This window comes from Chlamydomonas reinhardtii, chromosome 17 (assembly GCF_000002595.2).
Source record: "Chlamydomonas reinhardtii strain CC-503 cw92 mt+ chromosome 17, whole genome shotgun sequence".
In the NCBI taxonomy this organism is placed as follows: domain Eukaryota; kingdom Viridiplantae; phylum Chlorophyta; class Chlorophyceae; order Chlamydomonadales; family Chlamydomonadaceae; genus Chlamydomonas; species Chlamydomonas reinhardtii.
Window position 1 is genome coordinate 5,148,429 of NC_057020.1, and position 11,450 is coordinate 5,159,878.

Sequence of the window (11,450 nt, forward strand, 5' to 3'; positions counted from 1 at the left end):
GTTGGTCAGGCACAATCCCGCGCTCGCTCTCGCTCACAGCTAGCCCTGCCAGTCCTGCCCAAGGTCCTGCCATTCCAGCCTCCGAGTGACCACATCCCCGGCCTCCACCATCCACACGAGCTTAGTGCCGCCACACTTTGGCCTGGACGCCTCCGCTTGGACTCACGACATGCATAAGCCATCACATGCTATCAGGGCCCAACTTGACTCCACCAACCCCGACTTTGCTGCAAACCCTCCCGCAGTCAAAGTCCGTGTGACTCGACGCACAGTGAGTCCTAGCCAAGCCTCAACCCGCCAGAGCCCCACCGCTGTGCCTCAACGCCACAAGCCTAGGCACCGGAGTGCCGGGAATCGGCCAGGCCGCAGCACATATGCAGCTAGTTTGGTCCCCGAATGGGGTGCTTCTGCTCCTGTGCTCCCAAATGGAATCTAGTAACGCGGCTAACCTGGCTGGGCCCAGCCGGGTCCGTATTCTGCATGACGGCCTGCATCCCGCCTGTAAAATCGACCTCGCTACCCGAAAGCAACTGGTCGTAGGCCGTATACCGCATGAGCACATGATTCTCATCTTCATTTGCAACACACAACAGGCAAATCCTCTCCTCCCTAGGTCGTCCATAGGCGCGGTTGGCAGTAAAAGCGGCCAGCAGCAGCATAGGCGGAACCTCATCAAGGCCTTGTGATGCGCAACTGGTGTAAATGCTCTACTGTGCCCTTGCGTGGTCAGTGGTGCCGCTCCTTCCGCACATAGCCCCATCCAATGCTTGTACTTGCTCATCTGTACGCCTGGTTGCTTGTTGTCTGATGGGAAAGTGCTTGGCTCAGACTGCAGCCGCTCATGCTTCCACACCTCCATTCGGCTCTCTCGAAAGGCGGATACTATTTGCCCTTCAGGCAGCGGGCTACCTGCTCGGCTCTCCTCCCTTTCCGTCCTGATCGTGTGCATACGGCCTTGCCATACGTCTACGCCATGCGCTGAGATAAAGCGGAAAAGACGTGCACACCAGCCACCCATCTCCCTCTGGATGTACTAACGCGCCTTGTACTTCATCAATCAGTGCATCGTGAGCTAGGCTATCCTTCTGCATGCAAAGCTTGGCGAAAAAGAAATGGAGTGGTAGTGTGCTAACTCAGCAAACAGCAGGCAATGCGATGGACGCTTCGTACCCACTGTCATCCTCATGTACTACGTTTGTAATTTGACGGCCTCGTCTCTCAGGCAAGCTCTCAGGCCTGCTTCAACGGTCCGTGCGCCAGGTCCGGTGCAGAGAGACTATGTGATAATGTGAGGCTGCGGGGCGTGCTATGTACGCGCTTACTATTAGGTTAAACCGTTTGAGGATTTTCTCCCCCGACATACGCATGCGCTGTTTTGAGGTGCAAGTTCGCTCCATCCTAGCATATGGTTGTGAAGTGTGGGGACCCGACATATTAGCGGAAATGCTGGACGGCGGTCCAGCCCTCCTGCGGTCCGTGCGCCGGGTTATTGCTGTCACGTCGCCGCGGTGGTGGGCCGCCGTCCAGCATTTCCGCTAATATGTCGGGTCCCCACACTTCACAACCATATGCTAGGATGGAGCGAACTTGCACCTCAAAACAACGCATGCGTATGTCGGGGGAGAAAATCCTCAAACGGTTTAACCTATTAGTAAGCGCGTACATCGCACGCCGCGCAGCCTCACATAGTCTCTCTGCAGGCGGCAAAAGCACGTCCAGGGCCGTAGACTAGTCCCAGATACCGTGCCTTGTCCACCGCAGGGATGGGCTGCCCTGCCAGCCGCAGCCCGCGGCACTCATCGTTCAATCTACGACGCTCCTGGTCGTCTGAAGTGAACATCCGACGTTCACACTTTGCGACGTGCGCATTAATATGCTCTGCCAAAGATTCAATAAAGAGCCCAAACAGCTCTGTGCTTGACAGTGGGCACCCTTGCTTGACCCCTTGCGTTGCCTCAATAGCAGCGCTCAGTTTGCCAGCGGCTTTAACCATCATCATGACCTTTCATATGCGCCTGGTATGGCCTCCAACAGCCACCCTGACACGCCCCTTTCCCGCAGCCGTAGCCACAAGAGGGGGCGCGGCACCTTGTCAGACGCCTTCTCAAAATTAGCTGTACAACAATCATTGGTGCTGCTCCTGCACGTGTGTGCTTTGTCACCAGGTGCCTCGGGACAAACAAGTGGTGTGCAGTACCGTATTTCCGCCTGAAACAAGCCTGAGCACATAAACTGCAACGCCGCCAAAATCCGACTTCATAGCTTCTTGTGATCTTTGTGCACGACAGACTGAGTATCCGTCTAGTTCAAAATGGCCGTCTGGCACACGATGCGTTGATGTGTTTTGAAAATGACCAGGATGTCGTGCGCTCGTGCGGCTTTATTGATGCTGCGGTCGTGAAGCTTGCAAGAGCCTCCAGCGAGAAGTCCGTGAGCGTTCCATGCCCAGAAACGCATGCCTCCCCGGCCCCCGTCCCACTAATCCAGGGCATTACCCATGTCCGTATCCGCGCTCAGACCCATGTCGTGCAGCGGTACAGACCGATTCTCCCCTGTCGTCGTGTGTCCGGCGCCCCTGGCCCTGCCACCGCCTGCTGTGCGTCCTCCGGCCCTGCCTCCACCCCTGCCAGTGCTGCCACCACCTCCCCTTCCGGCCTGGCTGCGTCCGAGCTGTACCTGCCACCCATCGTCGTCCACAGCGCTCTTCCCTTTCGGGTTTGCTGGCGCTGCGAGCACCTCTCCTCCGGCGCTGACCCTGAAGTCACCCGCCACTGGCTCCGTCGAGGTGCCTGCGGCGGCGGCCGCGGTAGGGGCAGTCGTGCCGGGGACCGAGGTGACTGCGGTGGTGGCGGCCTTAGTGGCCGCCACACCTGCTGGCGCGGCCGGAGCGGCTACGGTGGCGGTGGACGCAGTCAAGGCGGCCGCCCACTCTGCGGCTGCGGGGTAGGCGGCCGCGGCAGAGGGGACTGGCTGTGCCGCTTGGTACTCTGCGTACATGGCGGCGAACAGCGCCTGCGCCTGCACCTGCGCCTGCACCTGCGCCTGCGCCTGCACCTGCGCCTGTGCCTGCACCTGCGCCTGTGCCTGCACCTGCGCCTGCGCCTGCACCTGCGCCTGCGCCTGCACCTGCGCCTGTGCCTGCACCTGCGCCTGTGCCTGCACCTGCGCCTGTATCTGCGCATGTGCCTGCGCATGCACCTGCGCTTGCGCTTGCGCCTGCGCCTGCGCCTGCGCCTGCGCCTGTGCCTGCACCTGCACCTGCGCCTGCGCCTGCTGCTGCGGTGCCCTGGGGTCTCGCTTCGACCGCGGTAGGTCTGCCGCGCGCGTGGGCGCCTGGTTCCTCACGTCCGCCACCGTGGCGTGTGCGAAGGGCTTCGCAGGCTTGGGCAGCCTTGACTGCTCAGTGCTCTGCGGTGTGCGGGAGCCTCGCTTATCGCCCAGTTGGTGCGCTGGTGCCCGCCCGTAGCGTGTGAAGCCCTGGAAAGGCCGAATCGGGGAGGCAGGTAGCGGACCCCGGGACGACCACCCCGGGACGACCACCCCGGTGTTGAGAAGCCGTGAAAGGGCCGAACTGGTGAGGCGGGAGAGGAGCCCGAGTTGGCCACGCGGGCTGCCCAGGAGCCTCCCGCCTGACCATGACTGGGGCCCTGATCCTGCTGCCGCTGCCGCTGCTGCCGCTGCTGCCGCTGCTGCCGCTGCTGCTGCTGCTGCAGCTGCTGCTGCTGCTGCTGCTGCAGCTGCTGCTGCTGCTGCTGCTGCTGCTGCTGCTGCTGCTGCAGTTGCTGCTGCTGCTGCTGCTGCTGCAGCTGCTGCTGCTGCAGCTGCAGCTGCTGCTGCTGCTGCCCAGCATTACGGGGCGGTGGCGGTGGCGGCTGCTGGGGCGGCGGCGTGCGCTCCCCTCCGCTGGGCACGAACTCTGCCTCCGCGTCCGTGTCCGAGCCCAATCCATAGCCCAGGTCCGCCCATGGCACGGCCGGTGCGCTGGGCTCCGGCCTCGCATACAGCAGTGCCCCACGCCGCCACTCCGGGCGCATACCGGCTTGGTATGCTTCGTCGTGGGTGGTTTAGAGCCGCCGCCGCTTCGCCAGGCCTGTGGTCGTGAGGCAGTCGTCCAGCTTGAAGCCGGTGCCCAGGAGCTTCAGCCGCGTGGCCAGGAGGTTCCCGCGTAGGTCCTGGCATGCCCCCAGATAGGGCACTGCAAGGCGTGAACTGCGCTTGCGGACCGTCAGGTTCGCGATGTGGACCTCGTCACTGCTGTGCAAGCTATCTTTTGCGCTGGTATTCCTCATGTTGCCCTTGATGATCAGCCTATCTGTTAAGAAACAGCTGTTCGCGGACACTGGCTGTGCGACATTGTGTTTAATCTTCTCCTCTACCTCAGCTACCCGCTTCTCCGAGCTAGCTTGACGCTCTCTGAGATGATGCTGAGAGAGCGTCAAGCTAGCTCGGAGAAGCGGGTAGCTGAGGTAGAGGAGAAGATTAAACACAATGTCGCACGGCCAGTGTCCGCGAACAGCGGTAGCCCGCTGCCTGAAGGGCAAATAGTATCCGCCTTTCGAGAGAGTCTAATGAAGGCGTGGAAGCATGAGCGGCTGCAGTCTGAGCCAAGCACTTTCCCATTAGACAACAAGCAACCAGGCGTACAGATGAGCAAGTACAAACATTGGATGGGGCTGTATGCGGAAGGAGCGGCACCACTGACCACGCAAGGGCACAGTAGAGCATGTATACCAGTTGCGCATCACAAGGCCATGATGAGGTTCCGCCTATGCTGCTGGCCGCTTACTGCCAACCGCGCCTTTGGACGACCTAGGGAGGAGAGGATTTGCCCGTTATGTGTTGCAAATGAAGTCGAAGATGAGAATTATGCGGTGTACGGCCTACGACCAGTTGCGTTCCGGGTAGCCAGATCGATTTGACAGGCGGGATGCAGGCCGTCATGCAGAATACGGACCCGGCTGGGCCCAGCCAGGTTAGCCGCGTTACTAGATAGATTCCATTTGGGAGCACAGGAGCAGAAGCACCCCCATTCGGGGACCAACCTAGCTGCATATATAAGTGTTGCAGGCGTTATAAGGGCCCCCGGCCCTTCTACAACGACGTGTTCTCCAGGTTGGTTTCGGGCGCATCCTTTCTGGTAGTCCCAACGCCAGCCCGGCCGGCGTCGTCCAGCCCAGCCATCCCCATACAGCAGCCAGCTTCCGTCAGCCAGCCATGGGCGCGACCGTCCACAGCGTTTACCGTCGGTTACGAGGTAACATGGGAATTCGCAACTTGCGCTACTGACTGCCTACTCTCGTGCCGCCTGCAAGCCCACTCCGCCTTCCGCTCTGGTCTACGTACGCATTAGTTCCGCAACACTCGTCAATGACAGGAATGCACGTCGTGCTCACCACCTTGTAACCAGCACACACAACAACACACACACACACACACACACACACACACACACACACACACACACACACACACACACACACACACACACACACACACACACACACACACACACACACACACACACACACACACACACACACACACACACACACACTTCGCCCCACGCACGCACACACATGCATACAGCACCACCGAGGCACCGACCCGGCCCACGACCACCACCCTGTCCTCCGAGGTGAAGGCTCCACCGCTGCATCCATCCACCACCGCCATACGGCAAGTGCAGCGCAACCATGCAATTCACTTCTTGCGATCCTGCTGCGGCCCCGCAGCCCTGACAGTCCCTGCGGGTGGGCACCCAGCAGGTGGCTGCCCTCGGAGGCGCCGCGCCTCAATCATATCCTGCTGATAGCGCCCTTGTTAGAGTAGGAGTGGGGCGCCTCACGACAAGGTGCGGAGGCATGGCTGGACGGTTCAAGCAGGACAGCGCGCGGGGCACGCACGACATGCATGGGGGCCGCTGGTGGGAGGTGCCGGAAGTCGTTCCGATGCTGCTACGAGTTGCTACGGGTGTTAAACCCAATCAGACCTTATTGATTGAAGAGTATGTTCCTCGTTGCCAGTCTCAGATAGGCATACTGCCATTCAGCTTCCCTGCGTGTCCTCTTTCAACTGCCGTTGTTGGGCCACATCTGTGCTTGTATTGGGCGCCCCACAGCGCAATAAACAATCAACCGGCTTGCCAGATTCATTTCCGACATAGGAAGGGTTTCTTGTCGGACCAGGCGCTAACCCAGCTCGCAGCGCTCCCTCTTGCTAGCTAAGCAAAATGTTAAAGATGTTCAAGAAGCCAGATGTGAAGGGTGAGGGCGAATCGGCAGGAGCTTTGCCGCGCGCGCAGCTTCGCGCATTGCCACCCGCACTGGGCACTCGCTGGGGTTATATGGCTTGACGTGACAGCTGAGCCCTCCTCTGCTTCTGCATGTTCACAGAGCAAGTACGGGAATCGCAGCGTGAGCTACGAAAAGGGACAAGAGGTGAGCCGCGACCCCTCCTTTGCCCACGGCGCGCCCTTCAAGTGGGTCGCCGTGCGCACGGCACCGCACACCCCGGGGGGCGACCAGTCACCCAGGTGCTGGCCGGGTGTTTATTACAGCAGCACATGCCAGCATCCCTCCGTCCCTGCCTCCTCCTCTCTCCCACCATTCTCCTTCCCTAACTTCCTCTCAACCCCAGACGTGGACCGGGAGGTGCTAGCTCTCCGGCGCGAGGAGGAAAAGCTGATCCGCGAGATCAAGGCCGCGGCCAAGACGGGCAACACCCCCGCCACCCGCGTGCTGGCCAAGAGCTTGGTGCGGCTGCGGGGCCAGGTCGCCAAGCTGCAGGGCAGCAGCGCGCAGCTCAAGGGCATCAGCACCACCATCACGGTGAGGGGTTCCGTGAGGGGGGTGAGGGGGTGAGGGGGTTAACTCTGAACCAATCCCGTAAGGAAACAGTCGCGCGTGGTGAGGGGGTGTATGCCTGAGCCCTAAGGAAGAGGTTCCAATACGGTAGTCCAGGAATCGTCGTCAGGGTGAGAGGGGTGACGGATGAGGGGACAGGGGTGAGGGATGAGGGGGCAGGGGTGAGGGGCAGGCGGTGTGTGCCCGGGCCAAAAACATGCCCAAGTCGTCAGGAGAGGAGTCAGGCTGCGAGAGGGCAGGGAAGGGGAAAGAGGGGGAGCAGCTGAGTCGGACGGCGCGAGGCTGCAATGTGGCTGCGGCTGGATTGGGTTGGGTTGGATTGGGCCGGGGGGTGGGGCTTGCACGAGGGACGGAGCGGATTGGGCAGGCTGTGCACCGCGCACGCCAGGCCTCATCATGCCGCACCGACGTGCCGCACCGTGCCGCGCCGTGCCAATAACCTGCCCCCCCATGCTTCCATCCAACCCCCCAACCCCCTTGTGTTCTCAACAGACCGCTGCCGCCACCACCACGGTGGCCAAGGCGGTGGGCTCGGCCACCAAGACCATGACGGCGATGCAGGTGGGGGCTGCAGGCTGCGGGCTGGGAGGAGGGAGGAGGGAGGAGAAACATGAATCGTACCTGACAGAATTGACAAATCGAACCATATACAACAATAGGACAACAATAGGAGGAGGGAGGAGGGGGGATTCAGTCCACCCTTGCCGCTCGCGTATGTGGACGCTGTGTCAGCCATGCCTTATTTTACCGCCCATAATGTTATGCCGATTGTAATACTCACGTTCTTCGCGGACGGCTACCCCGCAGGGTGTCATGGACCCAGCCAAGATCAACAAGACCATGCAGGTGAGGTGGGGGAGGGTGAGGGGCGGGGAGATGGAGGGGGGGAGGGGGCACAGGCGGTGGGGGGCGGGGAGACGGAGGCGGGGGAGGGGGCAGAGGCGGTGGGTGAGGGGCCAGAGGCGGAGGTGGAGGGGGAAAGGGTAGTAGGCGGGCAGCTGGGGATGGTGGTGGAGGGTTGAGGGGGGCGGGGGCGGGGCCGGCGGTGGGGTTCAGGTGGGGTCACGGTAGGATGGAGGCGCGGGGCGGAGGGGCATGGCTGCGGGCGGTGTGTGGAACACCCGAGCCGGGCCGCCGTGTAGGGAGCGTGGAAGTGGGCGCGAGTGGGCGGCGTCCACGCGCACGCGGTACAACCCGGTGGCGCGACGTGTGCCTGGTGGCAGACATCTCCTCCCGACACGACACGACACGACACCGGCCGGTGGAGCGCCGGTGAAGGTCCCGGCGCCCTGAGGACCCTCTGACGCGCTCGCCTCAGATCTGCCGCCCCTTGCTTTCACGTGCCCGCCCCCGCCCTCCTCCCCCTCCCACCGCTCACCCCGCAGGAGTTCGCGCGGGAGAACCAGCGCATGGACATGGCGCAGGAGATGATTGGGGACGCGGTGAGCAAGGAGGGGAAGGAATGCTGTGCACGTTGGGTTGGATGCGGCGAGCGGTGGGAATGCTGTGCAAGATGGGTTTGATCAAAGCGACGACGATGGCGACTTCATGCCGATGAGGGGAGCGGCAAGAGCGCGTGTGGCGCGGTGGGGTTGCTTGGGTATGTGGCTGTTGTAGGTTGGGCCAGCGGGGTCAGCGGGGTCAGCGGGGTCCAGCTCGGGCACCGCCGTCGTTTTGGATCATGCTCCACAGCTCTCGACGACGCGTCCAGTGCTCGGGGCCAATGCCGAGCACGCACACGGGCACAGGACCCCTGGCCTTGCGCTCTCGCGGCACACGGGTCTGGGTTCTGGGTTTGTGGTCAGTCGGTAGCACTGGCAAATACTCCCCCACCCGCCAGTCGCCCCCAAACCAGCCCTCTTATAGTCTTATCCCACTCCCCCTGATCCCACTCCGCCTAATTGCACTCCCCTTCAAGCCCTCATCCCCCTCAACCCCTCATCCTGCCCTCTCCTCTCCTCTCCCCTTCCCCGTGGCTACACTTTCTTTTCTTAATAAGTTATGCATGTGCCCTTCCCCCTGGCTACAACTTCGCTTCTTAATTCGTCATGCATGTACCCCTCCCCACCCCCCACCCCCCCACCCCCCCACCCCCCCAGGTGGACGGCGCGCTGGACACGGACGAGACGGAGGAGGAGACGAGCGAGCTGGTGGGGGCGGTGCTGGACGAGATTGGGATCGACCTGGCCACCAGCATGCAGGTGAGCCGGAGGAGGAGGAGGCGGAGTGGGGCTGGGGGGGGGGGTAACTTTGAACCAATCCCGTAAGGAAACAGTCGCGCTGCAAGGAGAAGCAGCAGCCGCATATGCGAGGTTTTGGTGATGGGGGTGGGGGAAGACACGGGTTGTGTATTGGAGAGCACAAGGGGAGAGGATCAACAACTCGACGCTGTCAATGGTTGTGTTTACATTAACCGGTAGAATGGGGCTTGGGGTGGGATGGGGTGGGAGCGTGGGGTGGGGGGGTACAATGGGTATACACCGTGTTACCGCCGGGAGGACTGAGGCGTGGTACAGGAGGGAGAGGACGACTCCTGTTGGGAAGTGGGAAAGTAAGGGCGGGTGAGGTGGGAGGTGGCTTGGTTGGTGGATGCCAGAGGAGCCGCGCATTACTTTGCTTTCACGTGGCCTTTGCCAAGATGCCGTGTGAGTCGCAACCGCCTCCCTGCATCCGCTGCCCTCGCCGCGCAGTCAGCACCACAACGGAAGCAGGCGGCCCGGGCGCCAGCGGCGGCGCAGCAGTAAGTAATACACGTTGCTGACACACACTTACAATGTTAATCGCTGCGTGCAGTCCACGCGTGAAGCACTAAATAGATTGGAATGCGAGGGTGGAACTACCCGCAAGAAATTGTGGCCCCCGCACTCGGGTGCTGTGCCCTACGCGATAGACCTGTTGGCGCTCATCCTGCCGAGCCCCCCACAGATACGGCTTCTGGGTTTTTGTTCATGTTGACAGTTTTCCTGGATTTCCTGGATTTCCGCAGGTCGGCGGAGGACGACGAGGCCGATGAGCTCATGGCGCGCCTCGCCAATCTCAAGAGCTGATGGGGAGTTCATTGCGCTGGCATGCAGGTGAGGGCGTGGGAAGCGGGTGGGGGGACAGATGGGGAGGGGGTAGGGGTGGGGGGGCTAGGCGAGGTGGGGAGGGGGGTTGGGTATGAGATGTTGGATAATGGCGGCGGGCTGCGAATGGGGACGACACATGTGAGGGGGCTTGGCGGAGGCAGGTGCCACAGGTGCTAGGGAAGCTGCGAAGTGCTCCTACCGGCGACCGACATGCCTTGCACGTTGCAAGGATGTCCATAACACATGCCCTTCCCCTGTTGCGCAGTCTGTGCCATGTCGGAAGGGCGACGGAGGGCGACGAGGCGAACGAGTCGCGGTGCGATTAAGCTTGCGCTATAGTATTCGTTTACATGACGTTTGACAATCGCCTATGCGGCGACAGAGCGCGTTAGGAGCAATGGCAGGTGCGGTGGTTGGGGATGGCAGCAGCCGATCGGCGAAGGCCCTCGTATACGGGCTAGTGCAAACCTTAAACGAATGAAACTGATGCATTGTATTGCTAAGAACGCTGAACTGGTGAAATGGAGTTCGTTTGGGGGCCAGGTCGTTAAGACGCGAACTTCTCCCCACCGCGAGGGAAACCTGCACAGTGCCGGGTATGCAAGTACTTCATGTAATACTTGCTACATGAATGCATTCGCGCTGCATTAAACGCCTCCAGAACATCAAGTGACGTTTCGGCTGCCGAGCAGCGCATGAGCCCGCCCGTCTCCCGCAGAACTCTTCTGACGCCCCCAACAAGCAAATCCTGCGGCGCGTAACGCGAATACCCAGTTTTAGCATACACAGATTACGATGTCAAAGACGCCGAAGGGCCGAGTTCACTTCGGCGAGGGCCTGCCACCCGGCGATGCCTCGCCCAGCGAAGTCAGCAACCCGCTTTTCAACGACGCTTACGGGGCTCTTCCAGACGCATCGGCAGAAGCGGTCATCGTGCAGATTGATGGAGTGTCGCAAGCCTCGCCCAGGTCTGCACCCGCCACACCATCGGCGGTGCGCAAGGATGCTGCCGGCGATGAGCCCAGCGATGCGTCGGCTTCGGACGACCGGGAGGGCGAAAGCGGGCATTCGCAGATGAGCCCGCACGAGATGGCGATGCTCAAGTACAACACAAGCGCTCGGCGACTGCCGCGCATTGCGGACTGCTATGTGGAGCCGCAACCGGCGGCCGGGCCCGCCGCTGCAGCTTCGCCCTGGGTGAGTGCAGTGCAACCATGCAGGAATGGGCACAACACAGCTGGGCGGCATGACAGGCCGTCATTGTACATCAGGCCTTCAGGGGCAAGGAATGCTGGCAGCGTGTAAGATAAACACGCTGCTGCCCTTACACGCATGCCCTGTCAAGTAACCACCGCCACCTGCCGCCGTAGCCGTGCGTGGCCGTACGTAACCGTACCGCAACACCACCTGTGCTGCGACAACAGGCCGGCCGGATCTGTCTGGGTCTGCTGGTGCTGCTGGCACTGGGCGTGTGTGCCGCCGTCGTGCTGCCGGCCGTGTGCCTCACGGTGGGCTGCGG

General features: G+C 61.7%; 3 protein-coding genes across 3 annotated transcripts in view; 2 read left to right on the forward strand and 1 right to left on the reverse strand.

Moving 5' to 3' along the window:
• Position 1: 1 nt before the first annotated feature.
• Positions 2-4,817, reverse strand: CHLRE_17g735375v5 (uncharacterized protein). Its single transcript, XM_043072533.1, has 2 exons — positions 3,630-4,817; positions 2-3,477 (listed from the first exon to the last, which is right to left on the reverse strand). Exons 1-2 carry the CDS (start codon positions 4,032-4,034, stop codon positions 2,479-2,481), a joined length of 1,404 nt encoding a protein of 467 aa, XP_042914992.1. The 5' UTR covers positions 4,035-4,817; the 3' UTR covers positions 2-2,478.
• A 1,164-nt stretch (positions 4,818-5,981) lies between these two features.
• On the forward strand, positions 5,982-10,560 carry CHLRE_17g735400v5 (uncharacterized protein). Its single transcript, XM_001699515.2, has 10 exons — positions 5,982-6,263; positions 6,393-6,437; positions 6,637-6,827; positions 7,356-7,424; positions 7,671-7,709; positions 8,249-8,305; positions 8,963-9,064; positions 9,554-9,603; positions 9,850-9,937; positions 10,197-10,560. Exons 1-9 carry the CDS (start codon positions 6,239-6,241, stop codon positions 9,908-9,910), a joined length of 639 nt encoding a protein of 212 aa, XP_001699567.2. The 5' UTR covers positions 5,982-6,238; the 3' UTR covers positions 9,911-9,937; positions 10,197-10,560.
• Positions 10,561-10,611: 51 nt separating this feature from the next.
• The window catches only part of CHLRE_17g735450v5 (uncharacterized protein), an 11,912-nt gene continuing 11,073 nt past the window's right edge, over positions 10,612-11,450 (forward strand). Inside the window, exons 1-2 of the mRNA XM_043072534.1 lie at positions 10,612-11,128; positions 11,356-11,439. Of these exons, the coding sequence (XP_042914993.1) occupies positions 10,727-11,128; positions 11,356-11,439 (486 nt within the window). The 5' untranslated portion in view covers positions 10,612-10,726. The remainder of the gene's footprint in view (positions 11,129-11,355; positions 11,440-11,450) is intronic.

Bases quoted from the DNA above. Each gene is read 5' to 3' on its own strand.
- CHLRE_17g735375v5 (XM_043072533.1), bottom strand. From the start codon at position 4,034: ATGCGCCCGGAGTGGCGGCGTGGGGCACTGCTGTATGCGAGGCCGGAG. The intron at 3,478-3,629 runs GCGGGAGGCTCC...CGGCCTTTCCAG, and splicing joins AGGGCCCCAGTCATGGTCAG to GGCTTCACACGCTACGGGCG.
- CHLRE_17g735400v5 (XM_001699515.2), top strand. From the start codon at position 6,239: ATGTTCAAGAAGCCAGATGTGAAGG. The intron at 6,438-6,636 runs GTGAGCCGCGAC...TCTCAACCCCAG, and splicing joins GCTACGAAAAGGGACAAGAG to ACGTGGACCGGGAGGTGCTA. The intron at 8,306-8,962 runs GTGAGCAAGGAG...CCACCCCCCCAG, and splicing joins AGGAGATGATTGGGGACGCG to GTGGACGGCGCGCTGGACAC.